Consider the following 16,156-nt stretch of genomic DNA (forward strand, 5'->3'; position numbering starts at 1 on the left):
TGATGCATACTTTATTCGGCCTAATAGATCTGCCTGTGCATATTAAATAAGACATCTGAACATGTTTACATTTAAAATATAAATGGGTTTTATACTGTTATTAAAAAATGATCTAAACTTTTACTACTTCAAAATGACTCTAAAAACAAGTCAGGTCACACACTGTTCTTACTTGTATCAACAGCTTAGCACCAACAGGATTCAATAATGAGTATGATGATGGTGATGATTCCTACTCTGCAGGGTCTTGCTTACTTACAAAAAAAAACAAAAACAAAAAACAAACAACCTCTGACTGGTCAGGAATTACTAGTATACGAGATATATGCTGTTATATGTGGGAGAAAAATGTTTGACAGCTCAGCTGTGCAGACAACTGGATGGAGGCTGCTCACCGGCTGCTCCACTGCGCCCTCCAGTGGAAAGATCGTCACAGCGCTTTTCTCTCTCTCTCTCTCTCTTTTTTTCCCCCAATTGAGTCTATTGAGGGAGGGGCCGGGCGGACTGGACCAGAGACGCTCCCATAGCACTCTGCGAGGCACTTTACATCGCACTGACAAGAGGGGCGACCATTCCCTGAAGCTCCCATCCAGGCGAGGGCCGCTGCAGCATCCGCTAAGAGGGAATATCGGTTTTTTAAAGCTTGATTTTGAAGGAGGAACCGAGCGAAAAAATGTCTTATCAAGGAAAAAAGAACATCCCAAAGATCACGGTGAGTAAAAAAAAAAAAAAAAGAGAGAAAGAGAGAGAGAGTTATATATGCTTCATTGGCTGTGGGAACTTTGATGCTCGCTCGTTGCAAATCACTGCGCTGTCGTTCTTCAGAGCCACGACGATTTATTATAAACATAATATGATGCCACCAGCGCGACTCCGAGCTTGTAAATTTTTCTTTCTGTTGTCAGGACTTGACTGCAGGAAACCGATGGAAAAATGCGCACAATGAAATGGCATGACTGGCTGCCATAGTGACAGTCAGACAGGGAGATAAGGCGTTTTCTTAAAGGTGTCCTGCATCTTCTTTGTTGAGGGGATCCATGCGTGTGGCGAGCCGGCTCGCCCTTAAAAAAATCACTGTAATGTTTCTGCGGGGACTTCTACTGTCTGAAGCGCATTGCTGAGAGTTTATGGTGACCCGATTGCACTGAATGATACATTTTAAATGTGCTTTGGTACCGTATTATCATACATTGCATTAACGTGCTTTATAGCACATTCATTTCCCCTTTATTTCCCTTACTTTAAAAATGGCTAAAACGTGGTTTTAATCGCTTGTGTGTGTGTGTGTGTGCAAGATAAATCCTCTAGTACATCACAAACACAAGCGATTAAAATCACGTTTTAGCCATTCTGACAAGAATGTGTCCAGCCCTTTCTCTCTCATGGAGATTATTCTGGGCCTAATTGATCACCTCAGTGGGTGTCTATTGGACGCTAGTGTCATTTTCAGTGAGATTTTCTAGTCATTTTAATGCACAGTGTCTTAAGTGACATACTTGAAAATATCCTACTAATATTAGACCCCAAATATTTTGATTTATGACTATTACTTGGCAAATAATTGAACAAAAGTGAGCAGTGCAAAATAATGTCAGATTCTTGTGCGTCAGCTCATTATTTACACAAAGGGTCTTGTTTATTTTCATGTTAAGAATAAAAATGTGTCCCCTGCAGACTATAGACATGGGCTTCTGTTCATGTTGCAGGCTGGTGCAGAGTGAGAAGGGGAGGTGGGGGGAAATAACACGCCCATTTTTGATGAGCTGTGATAAGCCGGTGCTTGTATTCCTGCATCACCAGAAGGAGAAAGATTCAGTCTCCTGTCAGATCATCTTGGGTAGAGGTTCAACTGGCGTTGCACAGCCATCGGTGTTGATTTCTGGTGTTACACAGCCAGCCAGTTGGGTGCTGGTGTGTGTTACAACTGCAGAGAAACCTCTCCCACTCCCTCTTCTTCTCTCTCTGAGCGTGTGTGTGTGTGAGAGAGAGAGAGAGAGGGTGTATACGTGAGTCTGAAATGCCTGCCTTCCAGTTTTCATTGTTGCAGCTCAGGCTGCAGTCAGGGGTGTGTTGCCCAGCTGTGGGAGACACAGCCTTTGTCTCATCTCCTCAGCTGATATTACACCAAAGGGGGGCATTTGGGGGAGGACTGGGGTAGCTTTAGCCCATAAAGGTCCTGTATTCCATATCCCTATGTTGAGCAGTCTCTTAATTTCATTTCCTTACTCTTAAAGTAGGGCATGTCTCTATAATATGCTAAGGAGGGCCAGAATTTTCCAAGCCAATATAGGGATTGAAATTTTAATTTTACCAACCCCCTACACAGAGGCTGGGTGTTTCTTTTTCTTCTGTCTTCTTTAATGCCAGAATGTTTGGGTGCTAAACCTCCTAAAGGTGTGATATTTATGTCAAAACACCTGCATCCACAGACAAATTCAGAGAGTGTATGCAATAGCAAGCACTACAGTCCATCAGATTATATCTGCCCTGTCTCTTCTTAGTTTGACTCTGAAGCAAGAAATCACAGACTGTAAAGATTCATAACACGAGCGAGTTGTGTGCAGTTTGATGGCCTCTAGATACACAATGTCATCTGGGTACTGAAGTTTTTCAGTTGGAAGATTGTTGTAATTTTCAGAGACAAGCCTCATCCAGTTATAACCAGTGTGTTAACTTGACCAAAAGCAGTGATAAGGTGGCTTCAAAGCACGTCAGTCAGTTCACAGGCAAGTAATTCATTGGCTTTACACTGCTTTTACCACTGTATTCAGTATTTGTTCTCGTCATGCCATGTCATGCCAAATCAAATGATTTCAATATTTATTCCAATACATTAAAGTCACACTTCTTAAGATTCCACTCCTGGTTGATGTGGGGACCGGTGTGGTTACCGGTGGTAATGGGAAGCACGTTTTAATACAGCCCACAGAATGATACCTATATCGACCACTGGGGGAAGCAAACACGTCTTGAGCGTCTACTCAGAAACATTATGGGCTGCCAAAATTCATCCCCTTATGTTGTTTCAATAAAGAGGACAGTGAACAGTCTCATCCGACACAATAAAGCTGTCTTCATGATTGAATTACAGCTGCACCAGCTGGCAATTGTTTTTCATGAATTCTGTGGGAAAGGCGAACTATGTCTGTAATTATGAGAACTATTACGGAGACACACAATAATGGGGACTGATGTAATGATACAACCTAAAGGAGAAGTCTGGTGATATTCTTGTTTTCTTTATTGTAAACATATTTCATATAAAGTCCAAAATCAAGAATAATTTGATCCTTCTAACAAGTGTTGGAGTCAGAATCTGATACAGCTTATTTATCTATGCTTTAAACCTCCACTGTAATTCACAAACTATTAAAAGCGCATCAGTCAGCTACACCACTACACTCCTTAATTCCCATTTGAGTAATGATTGCTAAAAACTACAGTGCCTAGCCTTTTTTAAAGATATAAGTATGTATTTGTGTAGGAAACAATGGTTTTGGGTCTTTGTGCTGCAGACAATCTGGGGATGTCTGAAAGTCTTGAGAGATGGACTAACAACACTGCTGGTTTATTATGGGATGTGATGATGATGAAAAATATAGAATATCATCAGCCTTATCCTTTAAAGGTGCTCTATGTAAGTTTTTGTTATCGCTGTATAGCCAACATTAGCATTAACTGATGTTTACTTATCAGTCTGGAATACATGTTGCGAGTTCAGCATCAAACTTCATCCCTTTACTTCTTTTCTCCTACTGAAGTTAGAATGCTAACCAGCTAGCCCTGGCCCGTCCCATCTCGTAATACCACTTTGTGATAGTGGTCATTGTAGCATCCAGTAATGTCTACATGAGAGGATGAAGAAGTAGCCACTGAGCTTGTACGAGGGGACTTGAAAAAGTTTGTGGAAAAAGGACATTTGGAAAAAATGTTCATGTTATGACACGTTAGTACGAGAATGTACAGGTGCATTGAGATCAAAATCCCTGCATATGATTTTTAGCTATGTACTTTTTCCACAAACTTTTTGAAGCCCCCTCATATTTTAACCTCTTGTCTTGTAAATGCGGCAATGTCTGGAAAACTTGGTAAGCAAACAACTGTTAATGCTAATGTTAGCTTTGTAGCAATAGCAAAAACTTAGCACAGCACCTTTAATGTATTAGAAACTACAATCTACGTACATACTGTAATCTCATTCATCAGGTTGGCTTGGGAGATAGAGTGATCAGAGTTAGAGCATATAAAAATTCTGAATATGAAGTGTTCAGGCCTTGAAGGTTCCATAGGTGGCTCTAAAAAGTCTGCTTTTGTACACTCCACAGTCCTATCAGAGTATACGTGTAGACACACAGAAGGACCATAACCATTCTCCACTCCCAGACTTTCCTTCTGTATTTCCATGGCTGTCCGTTGTATTCCAGCTGTTTCCTTACGTCTGCTCTCAGCCAGAGTGGCTCTGTCAGATTTCTAGGTGTGGTTCTTCCCTTCCCTCATACCCTCTCACAGCAGCCTCAGTGTTGTTCCAGGCTGGTACATGTCATCAGTAATCCCCTCCAGCTGGAATGAGCATCTGTGGGCATGAAACAGGGCCCGGCAGACGGTGGCCCTGCCTGGGAAAAACGAAACCCGTTCCCCCTGTTGACGCACCACAGAACAGAGCCCCACCACACCAGACCGTGCCATCGCCATGCAGGCTGCAGCAAAGTGGGCTCGAGTGCAAACAAAATACCCCGTGGCCACCCAGACGTTGCCATGCGACTCACCATGACAACCAATATACAGTTGCAATGGCAGGAAAATACAACCCCTGTTTGGTTTGTCGTGTGGGGATGTGATTTGACACACACTTAGGTTCAGTCACAAGCACAAACAGACACTTCTTGACTGAAAGAGTTTATAATTCAACCTGGCCCAATCAGATCCAGACTGGTTTTTTTTTTTTTTTTCATCGCCATGGTTACATGGTTATACTGCTCTAGCCTATCACAAGATCAACATTCCAGTCAAGCAAGATTTCTCTGAGGCCGAGGCTGGCAGGAGCCTCTGAAATTAATTTAGATTGATAAGTCTCGTTGTTTTCACTTTTCTAGAACATGAAAAAATAATCCTGTGCAGTTTTGGGTAAAGAGTAAATATTTTCGCTCGCTAGGCAACAGGGGCTGAAGCAGAGGCACTGGTGAACATTCAGGATGACTTCCCTCTTCCAATGGTCCCTGCCTGCCTCCCTGCTGCTCTCTCCACCCACACAATGGTCTCTGTCACAGCTAATGGAGGTCTCCTCGAATATCCTCTCAGACCTTTTGGCCTGCTTTGTACCCGTGGAGTTTTTCCAGGACCATTCCCATTTATTAAGCACCAAAGAGTGGTTATTATTCATTTGCATCCCAGTTTATGAGTGCTTCCCCCCTCCAGTCTGGTGGAAGTGGAAAAAAGTTGTCAGTGGATATCGGTGTAGTAGTACAAGAACAACATCCTGCCTTCTATTTTTGATTACTGCTGGCTTGTGTAACAGAAAATGACAGTTTCCTGTGCAGTGAGAGATGCTTTATTTTTGGTCCCTTTTTTATTTATTTATTTATTTTTTTAGAGTTGAATGACAAGATATTTTTTCCCCCTGAACTTTACTCTACTTTGCTGCCAGGAATTTCATAGATGAGCTTGTCAGCACTAGAAGAAAGAAGTTTGGGATGGTAGAAATGACTTAATTACTTTTTCCAATGACTTCAAACCTTAAAGGCATCAGAGGAGTAAAGCAGCTTGAATCCCAGTTTGCCAAACCATCCAGATTTCAGAGTTTTATTTGATCTGTTTAAATTAGTGACAGACATCAGTATACTTTTGTTTGATTGCAGTGTATTGGTATAAACCTTTTAGAAGGATTTGTCTTTCAGTTGTAATGTTTGCGTGATGTTTGATAATCCTCCCCCAACTGTCCTAATTTGCCGACCAAAGAAATCCTGTGCTCAGTGACTTACAGTAGAAAAACACCAAATCCTCCTCTGTTTACCCAGCGACAAAATGTTGAGAGTAGGTCACAGTCACACACACACCCATACAGTAAGCAAGTACACATATGGACAAGAAGATGAGCTTGAAACATTTGTGGTTGTTGAAGCCTCTGAAATCTCTTCGGACCTTCATTTGCTTCCATGTAATTCAGGGTTCAGAACCAAAAGGCCTTGAGACTTTATTGGATGTTTGGTGAAACATCATTTTAGCATTTCTTTTTTTAGATTTATTTGACTCTGCAGCTGTGTTGAGCTGTTGAGTTGTGTTGGTGCCTCAATTTGTACTGTCTTGTCTTCAGGAGAAGTACAGCTAAGCCTAGCGCACTAATCTATTCCATTGACTTTGCATGAATACAGCTTGTCTGTATAGTTGGCATATTGGTTGTTTATGGCGAATATACATTGACCATGCAGTTCAGCAGTCAAATTTGTGCTCTGCTTCCTGTCTCACCATATCTACACAGTTCATTATTACCAGTAACTCTGTAAAGCTCATCCAGTTAGAAGTCATTCCCATCCAGATACTGGTTGGTGTAACAGTGACATGACTGACAAACGAGGACATGGTCAGTGACCTTGGTTGGTCAGAGCAAATCAGGATCAACATCATTGATGTCTTGTTTAAATGCTCTAATCCAGGATCCAATGCACTTAACCAGGAGAAGAATGTTTTTCACTATTTTAAGTCAATATGAATCTCTATGGCTCAAGTATAAGTTACCATATGTCAGTTGAAAAAAAGTCCAAAACAAAGATGTCTCGGTCTTTGAGAAAACATGGTTGGATATATGTGGAGTAGAGATGATGATGTCTTGTCAGTAGGTTTGTCCCAGTTTGAGAGTTTACTCCTCTAGTCCAAACCCAAATTATTCAGTCTCAGAATGGATTAAGAAGACATATTTTGTCTTAAAGTTCTATAAAAATCCAGAAGCTAGAAGCTTTATAAAATTCTGAACTGTGGCTTCTAAGATACAGTTTCTTGAACAGGCAGACTATGGCAAATATTTGTCCCTTTCCCTGATTTTATAATGGTAGAACAGTAAACAACAAACAAAATCCACCATTTTGAAATAGCTGTGGTTTTACAGTCTCATCCCAGGAATCAGAACACTGTCATATGAACACCATTACAGCCACTGAATGCCAATAAGTCTTCCTTACCAAAGCCAGGGCTGCAAAATAAATAAATAAAAAAAATCAAACAGCACTATGACTGAGGTATCTGTTCATTATGTGGATAGTGCTGTCTTGTTAATGTTGTAACAAATGGTTAGGTTTATTCCCATAACCACATAATAGCACAGATGGTTTAACTCCAACAATGCCACTTTAGTTTCCTGGTGGCATGATTGGCTAGGGTTCACAGAATCTCTCCATAGTAGTCCCATTTACAGTGAAGAGAAAATCTGCAGTGTTTCATATCAGTCTTTGTCTTATAAAATAAAAATGATTCAGAAGTGCTTAGAGGAATTGGAAAAAATGACAGAATCCTGGATAAATTCTGACATAATAAACAGTACTGTGGCACACACTGACTACATAACTGTGGCAATGTTGGGAAACTGCAAGCTGTTACTTGCTATATTTACTATGAAATATTGAAGTGTAACATATTGCTGTTTGTGGTTGAATGACCTGAGTACCAGTGAATGTAACATTTTGTGGCTTTCTGTTATTTAAAAAGATTCTGCGTTTAGATTTATGAAGTGTAAGAAGTGTTAATGAAAAAACTCCTGTCACAAATAATGTGACTTTAAAAAGGCTTGACAGTTTGGTACTGCCAAACAGTACTACCACTTAGATTTAAGTTATGTGTTCTTGAAATTCTGTGACAGTTTGGACATGCTTGTTGCCATTCAGAAGATCTGCTTTTTTGTATTTTTGCAAAATGATTTAAGCCGCTGACGTCAAGTTTTTTAACATCTAGTTTTCCACTGACTGGAAAAAACTGAAGACAAATCTCCACAGTCTCTAGTCATAGTAAGTTCATTATGTATTTCACTGGCAGATACACTAACTGAGGAATACTAAGATCAGCAAACTGACAGTTGCTGGGTTGTAATGGAAATGGAAAGCTATTGATTGGCAAATGACTGTGGTCTCTTGCATGCTGTTATAGGCCAGTGGGGAGAGTGGGCAGTAACTGACAAAGGGAAATATAAGTATGTGTGTGTGCGTGTGTGTGTGAGTGTGTGTGAGAGAGAGAGAGAGAGAGAGAGAGAGAAACTGCTTAGGCACCCCCGTAAGGCACCCATGCATGAGGGCACACCCCTCACTGCAGTAATATAAATCAGATAAAAACTCTTTACTCTTCTGATTTAGTTGATGAGAGCAGATCTGTGCTGCTGAGTTAGAATTCATTATTACTAGATAAAGGCTACAATTATTTTCATTACCTGTTCTGTTTTTCATTAATTAATCAATGGTTTCATCTATAACATGTCTGAAAATAGAGAAAAGGCTTCTGTCTTGAATTGCTTGTTTTGTCTGGACAACTGTTCATCTGCTCCTTGTGATTTATCTGTCAGTTGCGTCAACAATTAGTCAAATCGAAATATGAATCAGCAACTATGATTTCAGTCATTTTTTTCATTCCAAGTATAAATACCAAACATTCTCTGGTTTTCAGCATCTCATATGGGAGGATTTGCTGCTCTTCTTTGTCATGTACACTTGTAAATTCAACACATTTAGGTTTTAGAATGTTGGTTAGACAAAACAAGCTATTTAGACTAAATGATTAATCGTTCAATTGAGAAAATGATGGGTAGAGAAATAACTGTTATTTTCAGCCTTTAATTTAGTTTTTTCCCACATGTTGTCAATCCTTTTAAGCTGCTGACTTTGATCGTACATAAAGATTTTTTTTATCCACATCAGAGGATAACATAGTTTTGCTGTGAAAGATTTAAAATGAAGTTATGAGCATGCACTCCCTATTCAGGCTGAAAGCAGCTGAGTAGTGCTCTACTTTGGAAGGAACTGTCTGAGCTAATGAGCGACACTTTTAGGGCAGTGTGCTCTGCAGTATGATCTATGCCGGTGCTATGTTCCAGCCGCTGATGACTGTGTGTTGTTATGTGTTGCTTCAGGGTGTGGTTGCCTGGGAAGGTTCTGGTCTCTGTTTCACACTACTCCATCACCGACACATACACACAAACACAAAGACGCAAGATTACACACATTGCATGAGTTTATGAGCTCAGCAGATATGGAGCTTGTATCATTTGAACTGTATTATGCTTTTTGTTTTTTGTTTTTTTTTCCTGATGTGTGAAGGAGTGGCTGCAGTCCGTTAGAGTGATGAAATACTGGGTCCATAGCCAAGGGTGTAAATCACTTCACATATGTGCCAATGGGAGAACAGCGAAGAGTTCTGCCATTTTACAGAATGTGAATGTATTACTGAGGCTGTACTTGTTGTTTCACAATAACTAGTAGATGGGCTTAAATAACAGGACTGGTCTTCTTTTACTGTTTCTAACCTCTCAAATGTGTGGATTCTGTGCTTTTCCTGACGTCATTTATAACAGGCATTTTCTCATATTTTCTGATGTTGTATGGACAAATTGAATAATCTATTAATCGAGATGACATTTGGCAGATTAAGAAATGATTGCTTGTTTTGTCACAGCCCAAAACCCCGGTTGAGAAGCTGGTACCAGCAAATATTTAGCATTTCTGCTAGATAAATGACTTACATGATTAATTGGTCATCAGAATTGTTGAATGAAATTCATCGGTTGCAGTCAGATGCACTAAATTCGGGGCGTTTACATAGAAAATGGCTGTACAGTTAGAATCAGTGGGGGGGGGGCTCAACTCTTTCAGGGAGCTCGCAAAGAATCACAGCAGCAACAAACATCCTGCTGGGAGAACTCACCCCCTTTAATTAACACATGCATGAACATTACTGTAAATTTCTGTTTAATCAGCAGTGGCAAAGCTGAGCGCATAAGAATGCATTGGGGATGACAGTGCTGATACTGCAGCAGCAAACAGCATCAGCAATGTCATGAAGTTATAAGCAGTGTAATCATGTGCCAGGTTTTAATGGCTGCACTGCAAACCTGTATGAATATAGTAATTTGAATTTTTGATTGTTTAGGTTGTTTTGGCTGAAAAACAGAATGCAAAACCTGAATAAAGTCAATCTAGTATGTACTAGTAAGACAAAGAAAAACATGAAGTTCTCTCATTTGATAAGCGAGAACCAGCAAAACCCCCCAGCTATCCATGTAGCCCTCCGCCCTGTTCAGCAACCAGTTGTACATTCAACCAGCTATCCAATAAGTCAGCAAAACCTGGCTCCCAGTCTTCCCTCCTCTGTAGTCTTTCTCCCTGCAGTCAACCCGTCACCATAACAACAGCCTGCTAGAGTTATTCGGTGGTGCAGCAGCAGCAGCAGCAGCAGATTTGATGTCTGACTGTGAGGCATCATGGCAACGCCCAGATCAGACCACATCACGAAGATATAAGGTTGAAGGTTTCCTCTGTACTTCGTAGTTTCATTTTTGTGCAGCAAAGGGGGCTGTGTGCATCACATTTAGAGATGAGAGTTGTTATTTTCTCATCCAGATTAAAAAATATTCTGCTTCGTGAGGTGATGAGTAATCAATATTGGCACATGCCTACGGTCTATTGGATAAATGAAATATACTGACAAAATAACATCCAGGGATAGTATTGTTGCATAACAAAATCTGGATAAATGTGGTTAAGATGTTAATCCATGATCAGTCCGTTAAAGCAGCTTCAGCTCTGCTTTCTGCAGTAAACTGTCATGTTCTCATATGTTATCAACATGACTGGTCCAGGTCATTTATAATGTACTAGGAGTTAGAATGACACATGGTCTATGTGTCTATGAATACCTGAATGCTTTTTGTTTTCTGTGGCTTTAAGACCAGATTTTCCCCATCAGTATTTATTCCAGTAAAAATGCTGCTGATTGTCATCACAAGCAACACTTGGTGCACCAGTAATCTTAAATTAGTTACTATATCAAATCAGATTTAAATGGGTGTGCTGGCCACAGAAAAACAATAGAGAAAAGCAGTCTCACACATTAGAGGCAAGGATGCAAGAAGCACTTTGATGAATTCTTATTCAGTGCTACGTGAGCACAGCACCATTCTATCATTTAACAAGGATATCATGTTAGTGCAAATACTGGTTGCTTGCAAGGGAGAGTCAAACCACTTTGTAACTTAAGATCACATGGAGAGCTGGGCAGGGGCACCCACAGTGTGGTGCAGAGCTGAACTGTGCATGGTGTGTTTACATGGGACAAGAGTGACAAATATGCCCCATCGCTTCCCAGCCATAAATGAATGAATGAATGATACATTGTTCATCTCCTCTGGGTGGAAAAGGAAGGATATAATGTTAGTGCGGAGAAATAGTGAGGCATTGTGCAGCTTCAAATATAGAACACAAATGATTTGACAGATCTTCGTCCAGTGAGACATTGCAAGCCAGAACTGGGTCTATGTTGGAAGAAAATTTGCTTTGTATTATAACAGTTCTCTTATCCCCTCCTCTTATCCCTCCTGTCTTTCTCCCTACAGAGCGACAGGCTTCTGATCAAAGGCGGGAGGATCGTGAACGATGACCAGTCCTTCCATGCCGATATCTACATGGAGGATGGCCTCATTAAGTAAGTCCTCCACTGCCCTCATTTCTGCTCTGCTCTTATCTATTTCCATTTGCTTTCGTTCCTCAAGTAAATGTCTGCTTCATATTTCTCAAATAACAGAGGCTGTAAGTAGTTAGGGTGTAGGTAGGGTGATAACAGCCACCTTGTCTCTGCCCCACCGGACGAGGCTGTGGTAGTTTGGGTGATTTCCTCTCTCCTGAATAAGTCAGTCCCCGCCTTTACATTCCCTCCACCCCGTCCTGTTCCCACTTGATTTTTCCAATTATAGGCCCTTTTGTCCCCACTGCACCCTTAGTCAGGCAGGCTCAGAGAGAGAGGCACCCTCAGAAGGCCTGGTGTTGCATAATAAACACCCAGATGCCTGCTGGACCATTGGGGCCGCTGGCAAACTCACAGAGACACTGGCCTCTGTCTGCCTGTTCGTCTGGCTTGTCTCCTCCATTAAGTCTGAACAGCAAGGTTTTTTTTTTTTTTTTTTTTTGACAGCGGTGAAATATTGATGTGCTGACATGTTGACAGTGTACCGCTTCAAGCTTGGCTAACTTTGTTTTGGGGTCAGTTTAAAGTCAGTTTTTCATTAAATGTGGTAGACTGATGTCCTTCTACTGACAAATCCTGGACCATTATTGCTGGTCATTATTTCCTGCTGTGCGAACATCTTTTGTGAATGCATCATCATATCATCGCACAATTACAACAACATCGTCTGCCCTTCCACAGGCAGATCGGCGACAACCTGATCGTGCCCGGCGGCGTGAAGACCATCGAGGCCCAAGGAAAGATGGTGATCCCGGGTGGCATTGACATCCACACCCACTTCCAGATGCCGTACCGTGGAACCACAACCGTGGATGACTTCACTCAGGGATCTAAGGCCGCTCTTGCAGGGGGAACGACCATGATCGGTAAGGGCTGTAGGAAAGGTCATCCACACGGGCAAGGATGGCAACCAAAGCTATAAAATATAAGCATGGTGAAAAAAAAGAAGGGAAGGGAGGGTAGAAACCCCAACAGAGAAAAAAGGGAAAGGGATGAGGAGTCTGTTTTTTGGGCAACTCTCCAAAAGAGGACCATACAAAAGACTGTGTATAAGGGGGGGACAGGATTGGGCATAGAGGGGAGGGTGTAGAGTGAAACACTACCCCCACAGAAACAGAGCACTAGTGTGTGTCTTCATGCTTGTCTGCATACAGTATGAGTTTGCACGGGTATGTTTGTGCGCTTCGTGTAGTTTGGAGACCAGGCGCTATCACAACCAACAGCTGGTAGATACCACAGTCTCATTAACTTCTTTTGAGCTGGCTGCTACTCTGCCGCTTGTCTGCCAGTGTGGCTCTGTGCTCAGTCAGACACAGTCACTAACAGGCGTGTTACTGTAGTAAGCTCTATTCATGGGCTCCATTCATAGAGGGATTATATTCCAGTGGGTGATGTGTGAGAGAAAAAGTAAAAACATGTACTGTGGTTTGTATCTTCCTGTGTGTATTACATACTTTACATGTCTCCCTTCACTAACAGATGACATTCTATTTGTGTATATGAACAAAAAAGCGGTTCAGATGGCTCGCATAGTAAACAACAATGTTTTGTTTTATGACTGCCTTTTCCAGCTCTATCCTATTAACATGCAAAGACTGGATAAGCAGATTGGGTCCTCTTTAATGAGATAAAGAAGCCAGTCAGGTGGTGAGCCAGCAGGAAGCCTTATTTTATTACAGCTGAGTAAGATGGAGTGGGATAGTTTGTGCACTGTGATACTGTTGTGTATGAAGAGGATTTACTTTGCCCATGAATAATTTTGAGAGCAGACTTAAAAGACATCCACTAAGACAAACATGTGCTCTTTGTCCTAAAATCTACACAGGAAATCGTGCAAATTCACATGTCAAGACCCTTGTCTAGGTTTTTTATTTTAATTTGTAATTCTTTATGTGCAGGAGCACATATTTAGTATTAGGATCTATGTTTCAGTGAGGAGGTTTGCTTTTGTGAGAGTATACTAACTGAACTTTCAGCTAAACGCTGTTGGAATTATTATTTTTATAGACTCCAGTGAATATATAAAATACATTAACTGCTGTAACACATGAACTTTCAAGTGGTCCCATTGAGAAAAATTCACTGCCCTCCGGTGCCAAAGTAATCTATAAGATTGAGTGGTTACATCCTGAAAAAAAAAAAAGAAGTCTGAAAATATCCACAACTGAAGTGGCCCCAAATTTTTCAAAGACACCCGCAGCCAGACAAAGAGGTTCAAAATGTATTATGACATCTGACAAGGTCAGTCCCTACTGGCTGAGCACTGCAGGAACCCAGACAGACAGCTGATTATGCAAGATAAACAAGAGAGGGAGAAAGTGGAAACACCAGCAGACAAATCCTGACATCACCCTGTCTCCATCCTCCTATGTGTGACTATCCCCACCCCATTCTGTTGCTTCTCTGCCTGTCCGTTCATTTCACGTCACCTGCTGTCGCTCTTCACCTTCCCCTGATCCTAAAACCCTCTTCCTCCCTTCAAACTTCTACTCTTCTCCTTTTGTCCTCCACTCATCCTTTCATTCCCTGCATCCTCACTCTCCCCTTTTCCTATTATCCATCTCCTCCAGTGGACCATGTGATCCCAGAGCCCGGTAGCAGCCTGATGGAGGCCTACGACCAGTGGAGGCAGTGGGCGGACGAGAAGGCCTGCTGTGACTACTCCCTCCATGTGGACATCACCCACTGGAACGACAGCGTAAAGCAGGAAGTGGATAACCTCATTAAGGAGAAAGGTAGGCTGTCATGACTTCACTGTGTGTCACTTTCCAAGTTGTGATTTAACTTACTCACATTTTCATCACTATGTTTTGTCCATTTTTTTTTTTACAGGTGTGAACTCATTCCAGGTCTACATGGCTTACAAGGACTACTACCAAATGAGCAACAGTGAGGTAATGAAAACTTGTATTTAGTGGACTCATACACATACAATACATTTGCATGTAGCACTACAATTTAAATATAATTATCTAATTAACCAGCCATTAAAAGCAAATATAATCCCAAAATCTATCCCTGCTTAGTTGCTATGAAACTGCATGGTCATAAAGCATGAATACATGGCAACGGTTTGGCTCTAAATGGTGATGCAGTGTCTAAAAAAGTGAGTAAATTATGACCTGCAGTTGGTATTCACCATAATACATTTAACGTGTAGTTTCAGCTAAGCATAAATCTTTTTTTTCTCCCTTGAAATACCCTGTCCTTATGTAACTTGTAGCCTGCAATGTACACATAAAAAAGTGCAGACGGTGTGAGGCAGGGCTCTCCATGTTTCTCATGCAGCTGTAGCTAATTCAGTTGGTCAGAGGAGCACATGAGGCAACTGAAATAGTCCAGCCTGAAAAACTGATGTCATGCAGCTCGCTGAGGAACCGTGGTGCAGCAACAGAACAACTACTGCTGCTGCTGCTCATCCCACACGAGTTTAACCGTTTCTGGAGACCACACACAGTAATTGCAGCGTATCGCGGTAGAGCTTCATGTAAATTGTGGGCTTATTTTAAATTGTGGCTTAAGGTTGACCCCTGCTTTAAAAAAGGAGCGTCTGATTCTTGTGTAAACAGCTAGGCAGGATTTTAAATATAAAAGCAGTGGCACTGTAATTTCTCCCGTTTCTGTGTGTTTCTTCTCCAGCTCTATGAGGTCTTTACCTTCTTGGCAGAGAGGGGCGGCATCGCTCAGGTCCATGCTGAAAATGGAGAGATCATTGCTGAGGTAACAATAAAAACGGATAAACTGACAGATATCATCCCACTCGTAAACCTGTCTCTCTCCTCTCTTTTCTCCCTTACCTCATTTTCTTTACTACCCTCTCTTTAATAACTTGTTCTGGATCCAAATCTGTGATCTGCTTTGGTGTGATTTATTTCAGTTGGGTTCACTTCAGTTCACCTGTCTAGTTGAGTCTTATCGCGGCACATCTCACTACCTACAGACTAAACACACAGTCACTGATGGGGGACAGAATCTGTTTCGTGTGGGACAGTAATGTGTGGGTTTAGTTTATACAGGGCTGTGCCGTATTGTGGACAAATGAAAATGAATGAACCGTAATAGTTGGTGGATTGAGAGGGTTGGTATTAGTCAGAGCTCCAGACCATGCCTGGGTTCTGTCACTCTGTGTGTGTGTGTGTGTGTGTGTGTGTGTGTGTGTTGGATCTGATTCAGCGCAAATCCCAGCTTTCCTATCCTGTCTTAAACGAGGACTTTGAGGGAGTCTGATTTCCATCAGCTTTAAGATCAAAAATGTCTTAAACCTCCAGATTATGTCATGACCTGACTTTACTTTAGAGCTCCTGAGACAGAGAAGCCTTGTTTAGACCTGTGTATGATAAATGTTGTTAGTGCTGGTACAGAAAATATGTTGTAACCAAGTGACAGTGCAATACAAAGAGTATGTTAGCTTAAGGGAACTGTGAATCTAGTTCGTGGGTACTCTTTG

The 16,156-nt window shown here is 41.5% G+C and overlaps 1 protein-coding gene across 2 annotated transcripts in view; it reads left to right on the plus strand.

Annotated features, from left to right (window-relative positions):
- The first annotated feature begins 512 nt into the window (after positions 1 to 512).
- Positions 513 to 16,156, plus strand: part of dpysl3 (dihydropyrimidinase like 3) — a 32,258-nt gene continuing 16,614 nt past the window's right edge. For both annotated transcript variants that reach the window (XM_018691418.2, XM_018691419.2), the window contains exons 1-6: positions 513 to 712; positions 11,582 to 11,670; positions 12,391 to 12,575; positions 14,280 to 14,444; positions 14,542 to 14,603; positions 15,349 to 15,429. In XM_018691418.2, coding sequence (XP_018546934.1) covers positions 674 to 712; positions 11,582 to 11,670; positions 12,391 to 12,575; positions 14,280 to 14,444; positions 14,542 to 14,603; positions 15,349 to 15,429 — 621 coding nt within the window. In that variant the 5' untranslated portion in view covers positions 513 to 673. The remainder of the gene's footprint in view (positions 713 to 11,581; positions 11,671 to 12,390; positions 12,576 to 14,279; positions 14,445 to 14,541; positions 14,604 to 15,348; positions 15,430 to 16,156) is intronic.

Source organism: Lates calcarifer, linkage group LG20, assembly GCF_001640805.2.
Source record: "Lates calcarifer isolate ASB-BC8 linkage group LG20, TLL_Latcal_v3, whole genome shotgun sequence".
Lineage (NCBI taxonomy): Eukaryota > Metazoa > Chordata > Actinopteri > Centropomidae > Lates > Lates calcarifer.